We start from the raw sequence: 16143 nt of genomic DNA, 5'->3' as shown, positions 1-16143 counted from the left end.
TCTTGAATCACAAAATCCCTTGGAGTATCTTAGGTGACTTTAATATGGTCATTGGTGCTCACGAGCATCTTGGAGACTTCTCCCCTGCTAAACTCCCTATTCGAGAATTTCAAGATTGGTCCAATTAGAATGAGTTGCTGCATTTGCCCACTGTTGGAGCTTATTACACTTGCTATAATAGTACAGTTGGTAGACCTAGCACTCTCAAGAGACTGGATAAAGTAATATGCAACATGGAATGACTCATCTCTCAAAATTCTTGATGCACTCTAATTAAAGTAAGATATGACCACATTCCCTTGATGCTTAATTTCAATAATTCATTTGTTTCTAATGCTAGTCAATTTTAATTTCAACAAATATGGACCGCTCATCCTCTTTTCTTAAATGTTATCAAATCCTCTTAGAATTTGAAAGCTTCAGGTTGCCCTATGTTTATCCTTTATGAAAAGCTCAAGGTGCTCAAAAACAATTAAAGATCTGGAACAAATAAACTTTTGCTAATGTCCACCAATTAGTTGGTGATACCGAAGAGAAGTTGAACATGGCGCAGGTCAAGATCCAAGCTAATGGTTACTCTGAGACTCTCAGGGCTGAGGAAAAGGTTTGCATGAATAACCTTTAGGATGCTTTTCATAAGGAACATTTATTTTATAAAGTAACGACTAAAGTCAAATGGCATTTGGGGGGTGATAGAAACACAAAATATTTTCACAGGAATGCTAAGATAAAGAGTTCTACTAAGAATATCTCAGTTTTTAGCATTGATGGAAATCTTGGTTCTGATCAAGAGACCCTTAATTCTCATGTGGTTCATCATTTCAAGAATTATTCTCTTCTCATGTGGAACATATATAGATTTGGAACTCATCAAGGATAGTATTCCCAATCTCATTAGTCAGGAAGATAATCAAATGCTCACAAAGATCCCTACTGACCTTGAAATCAATGATGTGGTTTTCAATATGAACATAGATGGAGCTCCTGGGTGTAATACCCCAAAATTTACCCTTCATTTTTCCTGGAAGCATACGCTTTACACCTCATGCATGCATTCATTTTTAGATCATTTAACATTAGATACATTGCATTTCATCATGTCAATCAGAATTAGATCCAAGAAACTTAAAAAAAAAAAAAAAAAAAAAAACGAAAAAAACGAAGAAAAAAAAAGTTAAAAATAAATTAATAAATAAAATTAATTAAATAAATAAATAAAATATAACAAATTTTTTTTGGACTTGGGTCTTCCTCATTTGAGCCCACTACCCACGAAAATCAGTCTATAAATACTGAAGTTTCAGTAGAGGAAAACACACTGGGAGTTACACTGGGAGATTCACTGGAGAAAGATTTTGAGAGAAGGAAACCTAGGAACTACTCTGCAGCGACCTTCAGGCAGCCTTGAGAAGTTCACTCCGCCTCACACAAACCCTAGTATTACTTTGCAGATCCGGCCGTACCATTCAATCTTAATCAATCTCTCTCATCAGCTGGAGAGATCTCAGGGTTGCTAATCCTTTAATTGCTGTAATTTCGGATCTTTATCCGTGTGGTAATTTTTTCCTTCTCTCGTACTTTATCGCTTTCTTAGCTGGAAGACCTCGATAGGAGGCAATGTTTGAGCCCCTTGGTGGCATTTTACTTTGAGATACATGTTTTGTGTTTTGTATTCATATCCCCACATGTAGCACGGTTCCTTCGTCAAGGACTGCCTGTTTGCCCTCGAGCATCCCAAACCCTAAAATCCAAAGCAACACGTTTACTCCTTCTACTACAGGCGAGTAAGTCTCCAAAGGTCGAGCATCCGGTAGATTGCGTAGTGACGTCGTTCGTCCAAAACCCAATCCACAACCCCGTAGTTAGCCGAACTACGGCTTGCTCTGATTCTCATTCCAGATGAGATACGTAGGCATAAGACGTGATGTCTTAGCGAGCACACATCCCCCAACCCATAGGTCAGCCGAGCTACGAAGACTCTGATTCTCATATTCAGATGAGATACGTATGCAGTGGACGCGACATCCGCGCGAGTCATTTCTCTTAACCTTTTTAGTAAATAAACACATTAGGTAAACCCACACCCTTTAGACAAAAACCACAAAAGTGGATCCCGTAGAGTACTACGGATGTGTAGGGGTGCTAATACCTTCCCTTCGCATAACCGACTCCCGAACCCAAGATTTGGTTGCAAGACCCCGTCTTGTCCTTTCCTTTTTCAGGTTTACTTCGAGCGTTTCCTTTCCCTCCTTTGGGATGAATAACGCACTGTGGCGACTCTTCTGTCTTTTTCTTTCGCCGGTTGTTTTTTTCGCGCACTGTATTTTTCAGGTCGCGACAGCTGGCGACTCTGCTGGGGAACATGAGAAGTTGACCTCTTGCTGGTCCATCTTCCCTAAGCGAGTCCCTCCTAGCTCGTGTGATTTCTTATTTATTGGGTGTTCATGCTTTTGTACATTTATTTACTTACTTGCTTGCATTCATCTGCTGTATCTGTTGGAGCTGTTGTTTGTTCGTTGGGATGAGATGTTCTACGAGAGATAAGCCCATTACCCAGGCTTGAGTGTACACACAGGTTTTAGAGTGGATGATCATGAGGCTTGCGTGGCATGTTGCTACGTTAAGTCGTTCGTGAAGAACCACACCTAGATGAGGTTTCTCTTGGATATATTATGTCCTACAGATGTTCCGTAACGACATGATGTTCCTTTAGAAATCGTCGACTCTGGTGACCATTTCCCGAGAACTCAGTCGAGGCCTCTCCTCCGAGACGTGATTATGTTAGCTCTGGTGGGCGCATTCTCGCTGATCAATCCGAGGACCCCGAGACTGGGAACTTGCTTTAGGATGTCCTGTTGAGGGGAGTCAGTGGAGGTCTTTTATCCCGTAATAATGCCAAACCTTCAGTGGTAAACGTATTATTCGCGACTGAAGGGCTGAAGTTGACGAACTTCTGTTCTTAGAACCTACCAGTGAGGGGCGGGCTAAATTCAGGAAACCTTAACCTCCAACCAACCCGGTTTTCTGGAGCAGAGCTTTGATCTTGTATTATATTCCTCAGTGGTTTTCTCTTCAGACAGTGTAACCCGACAGATGTTCAAGCAGATACAGCAACCCTGATTGACATGCCACTGCATTGCATTCACATCATCACATCATTTGCATTCATATCATTTAACACATGTTTATCCATTTCAAGGGGGTTTACATCTTCTTCTTGATTCCATTCAGAGTTTTTCTGGTTCTCTTAAGATGGATATTGGCAGAAAGAGACTTGTCGCCTACAAGTTTCCGGTGGTCTGTCTAGAGCCCATCCAACAGTTGATGCAGTTAATGGATCCTGGTTCTCTAGAAGGATTCCGAGAGGATTACGGTCTGATTCTAAGTTTCGTCACGGTTCTTTCCAAAGATCAACATGACGCCCTATTCACACTGCTACAGTTCTATGACCCTCCATTGAGGTGTTTCACTTTCCCGGATTATATTTTGGTCCCTACTCTGGAGGAGATTGCCAGTTTTCTCAGAGTTCCTATCAAGTCACAGTTGTTATTCTACAGTTCTGAGTTTCTGCCCGATCTCAGCATGGTTGCTTCAACCACATATTTGGGGGAATCAGTCTGGAAGGCTAATATATGTCAGAAGGGAGAAGTTAGTGGTTTTCATCTGAGTTTCTTACTGGGAGAAGCAAAGAAGAAGCTGGAAGACGGTAACCAGAGGGGTTTCAATGTTGTGTTGGCTCTTTGCGTGTATGGGATTGTCTTGTTCCCTAATGTCGCCAAATTTGTGGACATGGACGCAATACGCCTCTTCGTGTTGAGAAATCCAGTACCGACCTTGCTAGGAGATTTCTTTCATTCAGTGCACCACAGAAATAAGAATAGAAAAGGGGGATTGTTGAATTGTTGTGTGCCTTTGTTTTATAGGTGGTTCAGTTCTCACCTACCCAAATCAGGAGTGTTCGTTAATGTCAAGGACTCATTGAGTTGGTCGAAGAGATTGATGGGGTTGAGAGCTGAAGATATTCCTTGGTGGTCCGACCGGAGCTTGCTTCGGGCAGATATTATTCATAGTTGTGGGAACTTCCCAAATGTTCCGTTGGTAGGAAGAAGAGGAGGAATCAACTATAATCCTTCTCTAGCAGTTAGACAGTTTGGATATGCTTTAAGAACTCCGCCTTTGGAAAAGGATGTGGAAGAATCTCTGTTTTTCCATTCTTCGCCTGATTTGACGGTATCCCGTAAGGCAGCTGAGGCCTGGCTCAAGGTGATCAAGAGAGGAAGAACCGTCCTTGGAAAAGGAGATTGTAGAACTTACCCTCGGTATGAAGAATGGCTTCAAGGAAGAGTCGAAGAGTTTGGTATGCCGTTCCCTATTGAAGAACCTTTGTATCCACCTACTCCTGAGCAGTCAACAATGGTGAGCCGAGAGGAGTACGACAAGTTGAAGAGTGCCATGGAAGGACTTCAAGCCGAGAACTCAGAGTTAAGCGAGAAGTTGCAAGACTGTATGCATCAATTCCATGAGGCAGAATATCAGAAAAGGGAAGCCGTCAGAGTGCAAAAGGAAGCAGAGAGGAGATTTGCTATGGAGGCGGACTTCTTCAGGAAGACAGACGAAGCCTTGAGATCATCCAGTTCTGAGTTGAGGCGAGTCAAGCAGCAGTTAGTAGATGCTCATGGTAAATTAGCTGGGTGGCAGGAGCAATGGGATGCATTTTCAACTTCTCGGAAGGCAAAGGAGGAGGAGACAGTAGCCGAACTGACTGGTCAGATAGAGAAATTGACGACTTTGCTGAAGGGGAAAAACAATGAGCTTCTGTGCGCCCGTTCTACTAATGGCTACATCACAGATCAACTCCATGAGGCTCGAGGACAGATTGAAGAACTCAAGGTGTTGGCAGGTTTGAAGAAATCCAGACTTGAAGAGGTATTCGGAGAAGATGATGGGAATTACTACAGAGAGCACATCAACGAACTGGATGGGATCATTCACAAGAGGAATCTGCTTATCCGGCATTTGACAGAATCTCCAGATCATCCCGACACGGTGGCATTACTGGATGAAGTGAGGAGCAGTCCTTATGGGTTGTATACAGGAGGCTGATCTCTGGTTTATGTTCCTCCCTTTACTTTTTGTTTTGTTGCTGTGTAGTGATAATCCACAGGCTTGTTGTGGGGATCCTCTTTTGATGTACTTTTGGCTAAGGCCCCTTTCCTGGAACTCATTTGTATGTTGGTTTCCCTTTGTTGCATCTTGATCTCAGAAGTTTATCCATGACTCAGTCTTCTTCTTGCACTATTCGCCTGATGTGAGACTGGAATCAAGGGGGTAGAATACCTTTTGGATTTGATAAACATGGCATTGCATTTACATATTCATTGTCATATCTTGCATAACAGGTACCGCTGCAGTGTTCTCATATTGTTTGGTGTCCCACTAGCAGGATAGCTGACTCGGGCATTCACCGATACGGTACCCGAAGGAATCAACAGAGAGCGATGGAGAGCCTACAAGCAGAGCTCGCCGAGATGAAGATTCGCATGAATCAATTCATGGACTTGGTTCAAGGGGTGGCTCAAGGACAGCAGGAGCTTAGATTGATGATGCAGAGGGATCCCCCTATTACTCAACCGGAGACGTTGGCTGATCCTCCAGCTGGAGAGGCTAATGGTCCCAATGGACCGGGGCCTATCCCGATCCCGCATGTCAACCTAGATCAACAACCCATTCAGGATGGTCAGGATGATCAGTTCCCCTTGCTTCAGGAAGACTTTGGCATGGACCCCATGTTTAGAAGATTGGAAGAGAGGTTGAAAGCAGTGGAAGGACAGAATCTTCTGGGAGTAGATGTTGCTGACTTGGGGCTGGTCCCAGGTGTGAGAGTGCCACCGAAATTCAAGGTCCCGATATTTGACAAATACCATGGCAGCTCTTGCCCCAAAACTCACGTGCAAGCCTATTTCCGTAAAATGTTTGCATACTCTGATGACGAGAAGCTACTTATGTACTTCTTCCAGGATAGCCTAGCTGGGGCATCCTTGGAATGGTATATGAGGCTGGACAGAGCCCACATCCGTTGCTGGAGGGATTTGGCAGAGGCTTTCGTGAAGCAGTATCAGTATAATGCAGACATGGCTCCGGACAGAACTCAACTTCAGAATCTGTCTCTTAAAAGCAATGAGTGCTTCAGGGAATACGCTCAACGCTGGAGGGATACAGCTTCCCGTGTTCAGCCTCCTATGTTGGAAAAGGAAATGGCCAACATGTTCATGAATACGCTGCCTGGAACTTATCTGGAGCGTCTGGTGGGGTGCAATGCTTCCAACTTTGCTGATGTGGTCTCTACTGGAGAAAGGGTGGAGAATTACCTAAAGACCTATAAGAGTCAGAGTGGAGGTGGATCCTCATCAGGGGTGAAGAAGTCGTTCATTCAGGGACATAAGAGGAGAGAAGGGGATGCAAATGCCATATCTTCTTATCAGAACAGGGATAACCGGAGGAATAATTTTCAGAATTATCATCAGCAACCGTATGTTGCGGCTGTGACCATTCCAGCTGCAGCGCCACTACAACAACAACAATCATAACGTCAACCAGCTCAGTATCAACAGCAGCAGCAACCGGGTAACAGACCCGCTTATCAACAGAGGCAAAGGATGATGGACCGGTGTTTCGACACCCTTCCAATGTCGTACGCTCAGTTGCTTTCTAGTCTTCAACAACTACAACTTGTGTAATTGCGCACTCTGGCTCCTCCTGTTGGTAGACTTCCGGTGGGTTACGACGCCAACGCTAGGTGTAGCTTCCACTCTGGGGCACCTGGCCACAATATTGAGAACTGCAAAGCTTTTAAGCACGTAGTTCAAGACCTCATAGATTCAAAGGCCATCGACCTTGCACCGGGTCCGAATGTCGTTAACAATCCCATGCCCCAGCATGGTGGTGCGAACGTTAATATGATGGAAGGGGAAGCCAGATCCGTCAAAGATGTGCTGAAGTTGAAGACTCCATTGTTGGATATCAAAGGATGCTTGCTGAAGGCCGATGTTTTCCCCGGTTGTGGGAAGGATTGTTTGGATTGTGCCACTCAGAGTGGAGGTTGTTTGAAGCTACAGCAGGGTATCCAGGCCTTGCTCGACAAAGGTATCCTCCAGGTTGAAGATTTGTCTGTCCAAGAGTCTGTGAAAGAGGTTAAAGCGGGTGCCTCTATCTCATTCTTTAAGCAGGCACGAGCCGTGGTGGATTCAGGTGTTGCTCCCGGTTGGGGGCGTCTGTTGGAATTACCAGTGAAAGAAGATAAGTTCGGGATTGGGTACTAGCCAGCTCTGACTTCTACAACCTCAACACTTCAGGGGCCTATCACTTTCTCCAGTGCTGGCATCATTCAGTATGGCCAGGTATCAGCAATCAATGAAGAGGGTGGGGATAGTGATTATGACATCGACAACTGGGTGCGTCCGAGGATCCCGGGTGAAGTCATCAACAATTGGTCTTCTGAAGAGATTATCCAAGTCACTCTTCTTGAAGAGTAATTTTCTTTGTTTATTCATGCATATCCAAGTCTTACGTTCCGCCCAGGGCGTAATGACTCATTGTAGGGCCCGTCTATGTGACACTTGCATTTTTATCATAAATAAAGGACGTATTTTTGCATTCAAATATTTCGTTCCCTGTCTTTCTATTTTTGCAGTTTTTCAAAATAAAAAATGGCAATGTTTTGTTTAGTTTCCACTCTTTTTTTCACACTCATAAGCACATACCATCACTCATGCAGATGCACATCACCGGATCCTATTGATAACGGTTCTGCTATGGCTCGTTTCGACTTTGAAAATCCAATCTTTCAAGCTGAAGAAGAGGGTGATGAAGACTATGAACTCCCTGAAGAGCTTACCAGGTTATTAAAACAAGAGGAAGGGGTTACTCAACCGCATCAAGAGTCTGTTGAAGTGATTAATCTCGGCACCGAGGACGCCAAGAGAGAAATCAAGATAGGGGCTACTTTAGAAGACAATGTGAAGAAAGGGTTGATTGAATTGCTGCAAGAATACGTTGACATCTTCACCTGGTCTTATCAGGACATGCCTGGGCTGGACACAGACATCGTGGTACACCGCTTGCCTCTCAAAGAAGGTTGTCCTTCGGTCAAGCAGAAGCTCAGAAGAACAAGACCAGAGATGGCTGTCAAGATAAAGGAAGAAGTGCAAAAGCAGTTGGATCCAGGGTTTCTAGCAGTCACCAATTATCCGCCATGGGTTGCAAACATCGTCCCAGTACCTAAGAAGGATGGAAAGGTACAGATGTGTGTCGACTACCGGGATCTGAACAGAGCTAGCCCTAAAGATGATTTCCCATTACCTCGCATCGACGTTTTGGTGGATAATACAACTCAGTTCTCGGTATTCTCCTTCATGGATGGCTTTTCTGGCTATAACCAAATCAAGATGGCACCAGAAGACATGGAAAATACAACTTTCATAACCCCATGGGGCACCTTCTGCTACAAGGTAATGTCGTTTGGTCTGAAAAATGCCGGAGCAACATATCAACGAGCTATGGTAACTCTGTTCCATGATATGATTCATCATGAAATCGAGGTTTATGTGGATGATATGATTGCCAAATCTCAGACAGAAGAAGAACATTTGGTAAATTTGCAGAAACTGTTTGAGCGTTTGAGGAAATTCAAACTGAGACTTAACCCGAACAAGTGCACTTTCGGGGTGAGATCGGGAAAATTGTTGGGTTTTATCGTTAGCGGAAAAGGGATTGAGGTGGATCCCGACAAAGTAAAAGCGATACAGGAAATGCCAGAGCCAAGAACAGAGAAGCAAGTCCGTAGTTTCTTAGGGAGGTTGAACTACATTGCAAGGTTCATCTCTCACCTAACAACCACGTGTGAGCCAATTTTCAAATTGCTGAAGAAAGATCAGGCTATCAGGTGGAATGAAGATTGTCAAAGGGCTTTCGAGAAGATAAAAGAGTATCTACAGAAACCTCCGATCCTTATACCTCCAGTTCCTGGGAGACCTCTGATAATGTACCTATCAGTGACTGAGAACTCGATGGGGTGTGTATTGGGACAGCATGACGAGTCTGGTCGAAAAGAGCATGCCATATACTACCTTAGCAAAAAGTTTACCGACTGTGAAATCAAATATTCACAGCTTGAGAAAACTTGCTGTGCTTTGGCCTGGGCTGCTCGCCGACTGAGGCAGTATATGTTGAACCATACTACCTTGTTGATTTCTAAGATGGATCTAATGAAATACATAGCCAGCTCTCACCGGAAGGGTCGCTTGTTGGCAAATGATTTTAACAGAGTATGATATTCAGTACACGTCACAGAAGGCCATCAAAGGTAGTATTCTGTCAGACTACCTTGCCGAGCAGCCGATTGATGATTATGAGCCGATGAAGTTTGAATTCCCTGATGAAGACATCATGTTCCTCAAGATGAAAGACTGTGAAGACCCAGTTGTTGAGGAGGGACCTGATCCAAACGAAAAGTGGACTTTGTTGTTTGATGGGGCTGTCAATGCTAGAGGAAGTGGAATTGGCGCTGTCATTACTACTCCAAAAGGTGCCCACATGCCTTTCACCGCTCGTTTGACTTTTGTGTGCACAAATAATGAAGCTGAATACGAGGCCTGTATCTTGGGTATTGAGCAAGCCATTGATCTGAGAATCAAGACTCTGGACATCTTCGGAGATTCAGCTCTGGTGATCAATCAAGTGAATGGTGATTGGAATACTCTCCAGCCCACTCTGGTCCCCTACAGAGATTACACGAGAAGACTGTTGACTTTCTTCACAATAGTAAAATTGTATCATATACCTCGTGATGAGAACCAGATGGCAGACGCACTTGCTACTCTATCCTCCATGATTAAGGTAATTCGTTGGAACCATGCTCCCAGGATCGATGTGATGCGCCTTGACAGGGCCGCATATGTGTTTGCTGCTGAACTGGTAGTCGATGACAAGCCTTGGTATCACGATATCAAGTGCTTTCTGAAGAATCAAGAGTACCCTGCAGGGGTATCCAACAACGACAGAAAGACTTTGAGAAGATTGGCAGGCAGTTTCTTCTTGAACAAAGACGATGTGCTGTATAAGAGGAACTTCGACATGGTTTTGCTCAGATGCGTGGACAGACACGAGGCGGACATGTTAATGCAGGAAGTTCACGAAGGTTCCTTCGGTACTCATGCCGGCGGACATGCAATGGCTAAGAAATTGTTGAGAGCGGGTTATTATTGGATGACCATGGAATCAGATTGCTTCAAATATGCTCGGAAGTGTCATAAATGCCAGATTTATGCTGATAAGGTGCATGTGCCGCCAAATCCTCTGAATGTGATGACTTCGCCGTGGCCGTTTGCTATGTGGGGCATTGCCATGATTGGAAAGATTGAGCCGACTGCTTCCAATGGGCATCGCTTCATCCTTGTTGCCATCGACTATTTCACCAAGTGGGTCAAAGCAGCGTCGTTCGCGAATGTCACCAGACATGTGGTTGCCCGTTTCATCAAGAAAGAAATCATTTGTCGCTATGGGATTCCCGAAAGAATCATTACTGATAATGGTTCTAATCTCAACAATAAAATGATGAAGGAGTTGTGTCAGAACTTCAACATTCAGCATCACAATTCTTCCCCTTACCGCCCTAAGATGAACGGCGCTGTTGAGGCGGCAAATAAGAACATAAAGAAGATTGTGCAGAAGATGGTCGTCACGTATAGAGATTGACATGAGGAGCAACCCCTTACTCCCTGGTGTATGGTATGGAAGCAGTCCTACCTGTTGAAGTGGAGATTCCTTCTCTAAGAGTCTTGTTGGATGTCAAGTTATACGAAGCCGAATGGATTCGGACAAGGTTCAATGAGTTGAGTCTTATCGAAGAGAAGCGAATGGCAGCCATTTGTCATGGGCAGTTGTATCAGAGTTGGATGAAGAGAGCCTTTGATCAGAAAGTGCGTCCTCGTTGTTTCCAAGTCGGAGATTTAGTGTTGAAAAGGATCCTCCCTCCTCAGACAAATCACAGGGGCAAGTGGACTCCTAACTATGATGGACCGTATATTGTCACCAAGGTTTTTGATGGTGGGGCTTTAATGCTTGCAACTATGGATGGTGAAAACTTCACTTCCCCTATGAACTCAGACGCAGTTAAAAAATACTTCGCATAAAATAGACCCGCTGGACAGTAAAAAGAATAGTCCAGGCAAAAATGGGCATCCCGACGAACCAAGAAAATGAAAAGGTTCGGGCAAAAATTAGGGATTAAAAATGAAAAGATCGTACACCCGGTAAGTTGAAAACCTGAAAAGGCAACTTAGGCAAAAATGGGTATCCCGGTGGATTGAAAACCCGAAAAGGGCGATCCAGGCAAAAGTTAGGGATTAAGCGAATGACTGCGTTCTGAGTTAGTTCTGAATCTCATCTCATGTCGATGACTGGAAATTTTCGAAAGGTAGGAAACAGTCCAATCACCTTTTCAGAAGGCTGATCATTTGGAGGATCTTGAAGACGGGCAAGTCATAGCAGAATTGGAACCCAATAGAAATCCATTTCACATTGCCATTAGATTAATTTCTGTTTTTATCTTTTGTGCGATTACCTTTTTCCAGGGATTGCTTCCTGATGTAAATGCCTATTCAGAGGCCATTCAATCAATAAAATCATGTTATTCAGTATATCTCTGTTTTCATTTTCATTTTACTGTTTTGTTTGCAAAAATGACATCCGAATTTTTGATAAACATTGCATCATGACACATAAGGGCTTTACAGGTACATGCTCAATAAACATTTAAAATTGTTGTAAATTTTAAGTGCTTTGGATCGTCTATTCAGAACAGATACCCTCGGGTCATTTCCTTAAAATCCCCTGCAGATGACCGTGAATATCTTCCCCAATGAAGTCACCAACAGACGAATTCGGTGTCTTATCCCTGTAGAGCTGATCAGAGCGTTGGATTCTTCAATCCCTAGCAGTTTCTCACCACCGTACTTCCCCAAGCAGTTGTTTCAGAATATACACTCCTCAGTAGAGTTGACAGTGCCAGATTGTATACCCCCAGCGGAGTTGACAGTGCCAGACTGTATCTTCCCAGCAGAAGTGGCTGCTCCTTAGAGTTCGAGGCCAGATCGATAATCCCAATGCCAGATCCATGGTTTCTTTCCATTGAAGCAGAACCTCGGTACCGTATCAGTGTTTGCTTCCCCTGCTGAGTCATCTCTCGCTGATCGTGGTTTCCAGAACCATTATCGCTTTCCCCAACAGTAGGTTTTCAGTGTCGTTCTCTCCCCAGTCAGAATCTCGGCACTTCGTCATTGCTAGAACACCGTGTGGCGGGTCATTTCCCCACATATTTCTTTACGCTGTGCATCTCCAGCAGCCTTGCCAGGATCCAGGAGGATGGTGATCATTTCCCCAGTAGATCCCCTTGCCTAAGCTTGGCATTCTACCCAGCATTTCGCATCCCTGCATGTAGAATCATATTGCATTGCATCCTTCCAAATCGCGTAGCATTTCCATTTTCATGGAGCATTACGCCATTGAAAGATTCAAACATACGCATGTAAGCATAAAACATTCTCGGTATCCCAAGTGATAAGCTAGAAGTTGTCTCCAGTACTCAGACTGAAGATTGTTCATGACCCACCTTAGTTATCCCCATCAAGTGTCATTGGCCCATGCGCCGCCTCTATTATCTTTCCATATTTCTGCCGATGCTGACAGGCATGAAGTTTCCGGTATTCAGACCGAAGTGGCGTTCAGGCCAGTTTTCTGGTATCCAGACCGAAGTGGCATTCAGACCAGTTTTTCCGTATCCAGACCGAAATGGCATTCAGGCCAGTTTTCCGATATCCAGACCGAAGTGGCGTTCAGGCCAGTTTTTCGATATTCAGATCGAAATGGCGTTCAGACCAATTTCCGATATTCAGATCGAAGTGGCGTTCAGGCCAATTTCCGATATTCAGATCGAAGTGGCGTTCAGGCCAATTTCCGATATTCAGATCGAAGTGGCATTCAGGCCAGTGTTCCGATATTCAGATCGAAGTGGCATTCATGCCAGTTTTCCCGATATTCAGATCGAAGTGGCATTCAGGCCAAGTCTTTCCGATGTTCAGATCGAAGAAGTTTCCGACGTTCAGGTCGATGCGACTTGTGGCATTCAGGCCAATTTTCCGATGTTCAGATCGAAGTCCTTTCCAGTATTCAGACTGATGAGCGGCATTCAGGCCATGGTTATTTCTGTGTTACCATTTATTTTGGTATCCAGTTTAACATTCTTTTTCGATATTCAGACTGACTCTCACCGTACCAGACGGATTCTTCTTTCAAGGCCACCTCTTTGCCGATTCTGATAGGCATTGTTACTTCACTTCACTTCAGTGCAAATTTTTGGGCTTTTATTGTATTCAATCCCTTGATACCTCGAAAGTACGAAAGCAACTGCCATCTTCTTTCCGGGTCTCCAGTTGATTGAATAGGGGCAGCTGTAATACCCCAAAATTTACCCTTCATTTTTCCTGGAAGCATACGCTTTACACCTCATGCATGCATTCATTTTTAGGTCATTTAACATTAGATACATTGCATTTCATCATGTCAATCAGAATTAGATCCAAGAAACTTAAAAAAAAAAACGAAAAAAAAAATAAAACGAAAAAAACGAAAAAAAAAACGAAAAAAAGAAAAGAAAAAGTTAAAAATAAATAAATAAATAAAATTAATTAAATAAATAAATAAAATATAACAAATTTTTTTTGGACTTGGGTCTTCCTCATTTGAGCCCACTACCCACGAAAATCAGTCTATAAATACTGAAGTTTCAGTAGAGGAAAACACACTGGGAGTTACACTGGGAGATTCACTGGAGAAAGATTTTGAGAGAAGGAAACCTAGGAACTACTCTGCAGCGACCTTCAGGCAGCCCTGAGAAGTTCACTCCGCCTCACACAAACCCTAGTATTACTTTGCAGATCCGGCCGTACCATTCAATCTTAATCAATCTCTCTCATCAGCTGGAGAGATCTCAGGGTTGCTAATCCTTTAATTGCTGTAACTTTGGATCTTTATCCGTGTGGTAATTTTTTCCTTCTCTCGTACTTTATCGCTTTCTTAGCTGGAAGACCTCGATAGGAGGCAATGTTTGAGCCCCTTGGTGGCATTTTACTTTGAGATACATGTTTTGTATTTTGTATTCATATCCCCACATGTAGCGCGGTTCCTTCGTCAAGGACTGCCTGTTTGCCCTCGAGCATCCCAAACCCTAAAACCCAAAGCAACACGTTTACTCCTTCTACTACATGCGAGTAAGTCTCCAAAGGTCGAGCATCCGGTAGATTGCGTAGTGACGTCGTTCGTCCAAAACCCAATCCACAACCCCGTAGTTAGCCGAACTACGGCTTGCTCTGATTCTCATTCCATATGAGATACGTAGGCATAAGACGTGATGTCTTAGCGAGCACACATCCCCCAACCCATAGGTCAGCCGAGCTACGAAGACTCTGATTCTCATATTCAGATGAGATACGTATGCAGTGGACGCGACATCCGCGCGAATCATTTCTCTTAACCTTTTTAGTAAATAAACACATTAGGTAAACCCACACCCTTTAGACAAAAACCACAAAAGTGGATCCCGTAGAGTACTACGGATGTGTAGGGGTGCTAATACCTTCCCTTCGCATAACCGACTCCCGAACCCAAGATTTGGTTGCAAGACCCCGTCTTGTCCTTTCCTTTTTCAGGTTTACTTCGAGCGTTTCCTTTCCCTCCTTTGGGATGAATAACGCACGGTGGCGACTCTTCTGTCTTTTTCTTTCGCCGGTTGTTTTTTTCGCGCACTGTATTTTTCAGGTTGCGACACTGGGCCTGATGGTTTTTGAGCCTTCTTCTTTCTGCACTACTAGGATATTATTCATCAGGATGTCATTGAGACGGTTAAATAATTTTTCATCTCTTCTTGGATTATGCCTAATTATAATGCTAACACTTTGATTATCCTTCCTAAAATATCTAATGTTGATTATATTGAGATTTTTTAGACCTATAGCTTTAGTTAACTTTAAGTTTAAAGTCATCTCTAAGGTTATTGCAGATAGACTTTCTCCCATTATGTCAACAATCATTTCCAAGGAGCAGAAAGGTTCTGTTCAAGAAAGATGCATCAAGGATTGTATTGGGCTTACTTCTAAAGTTGTTAACTTGATGCACAATAAATCCTATGGTGGTAATATGGTTATAAAAGTGGACATTAAAAAGGCTTTTGATTCTATTAACGGGTTGTTCCTAATGCATGTTCTTAAGCAATTTGGTTTCAATGATATTTTCAATAACTAGATTTGTACCATCCTCAATTCTTCTAAGATTTCAGTTTCTTTCAATGGAAAGCTTCATGGGTTCTTTGAGTGTGGCATAGGAGTGAGACAGGGTGATCCCATATCTCCTCTCCTTTTTTGCATTGCTGAAGAAGTCCTTAACAAGAGCTTAATCAATCTAGTCATTCAGAACAAAATCAAGCTTATCCTTGGCCCTAAAGTTTTTGAACTGCCATCCCACTACTTGTTTGCTGATGATGTCATGGTGTTCTGTAGAGGTGATAAAGTCACCATAGCTTCTCTCATTAACTTGTTCTCTAGATATGTTATTTATGTAGGTCAAATGGTGATTCCTCAAAAATCTCACATCTTTGTTGATTCTATTACTGAGGCTAGGATGCACCATATTGCTAATCAGTTGGGGTTTAAGATAGGGCACATTACCTTTTCTTATTTGGATGTTCATATCTTTAAGGGTAAATGTAAACCTATGCATCTTAGACATATCCTTGACAAAGTTAAATCTAAGTTAACTAAGTGAAAGGGTTCTCTTCTTAACTTTTCTTATAGGTCTTATATCTTTATCTATCCTCAATGAAACTTCCAACATGAAATTGTGCTAGGATCTTTTGAGCTCTTCTAAAAATAGGGCCCTCTTGTTAAGATCCAGAGTACTTAGAGAAGGCATTCCTAACTACATTGCTTCTTCTATTTGGAGCAGTATTAAAAGTGAGATGAGTTGTGTTACTTCAAACACAATAATTGTTTTGGGTAATGGTTGCAACACAAACTTTTGGCTTGATTCTTAGTG

At 43.2% G+C, this 16143-nt stretch overlaps 1 protein-coding gene across 1 annotated transcript; it reads left to right on the top strand.

Moving 5' to 3' along the window:
• Positions 1-15033: 15033 nt before the first annotated feature.
• LOC127122352 (uncharacterized) lies at positions 15034-15873 on the top strand. Its single transcript, XM_051052700.1, has 2 exons — positions 15034-15252; positions 15355-15873. Exons 1-2 carry the CDS (start codon positions 15034-15036, stop codon positions 15871-15873), a joined length of 738 nt encoding a protein of 245 aa, XP_050908657.1.
• The last annotated feature ends 270 nt before the right edge of the window (positions 15874-16143 follow it).

Source organism: Lathyrus oleraceus, chromosome 2 (genome assembly GCF_024323335.1).
Source record: "Lathyrus oleraceus cultivar Zhongwan6 chromosome 2, CAAS_Psat_ZW6_1.0, whole genome shotgun sequence".
Classification (NCBI taxonomy): domain Eukaryota; kingdom Viridiplantae; phylum Streptophyta; class Magnoliopsida; order Fabales; family Fabaceae; genus Lathyrus; species Lathyrus oleraceus.
The sequence above is the reverse complement of the archived record's forward strand: the minus strand, read 5'-3'. Positions and strand labels throughout refer to the sequence as shown.

Excerpts from the sequence above, each read along its gene's own strand:
- LOC127122352 (XM_051052700.1), top strand. The coding sequence starts at position 15,034 with ATGTTGATTATATTGAGATTTTTTAGACCTATAGCTTTAGTTAACTTT. Across the intron at positions 15,253-15,354 it reads AATCCTATGGTGGTAATATG|ATTTGTACCATCCTCAATTC; the intron begins GTTATAAAAGTG and ends TTCAATAACTAG.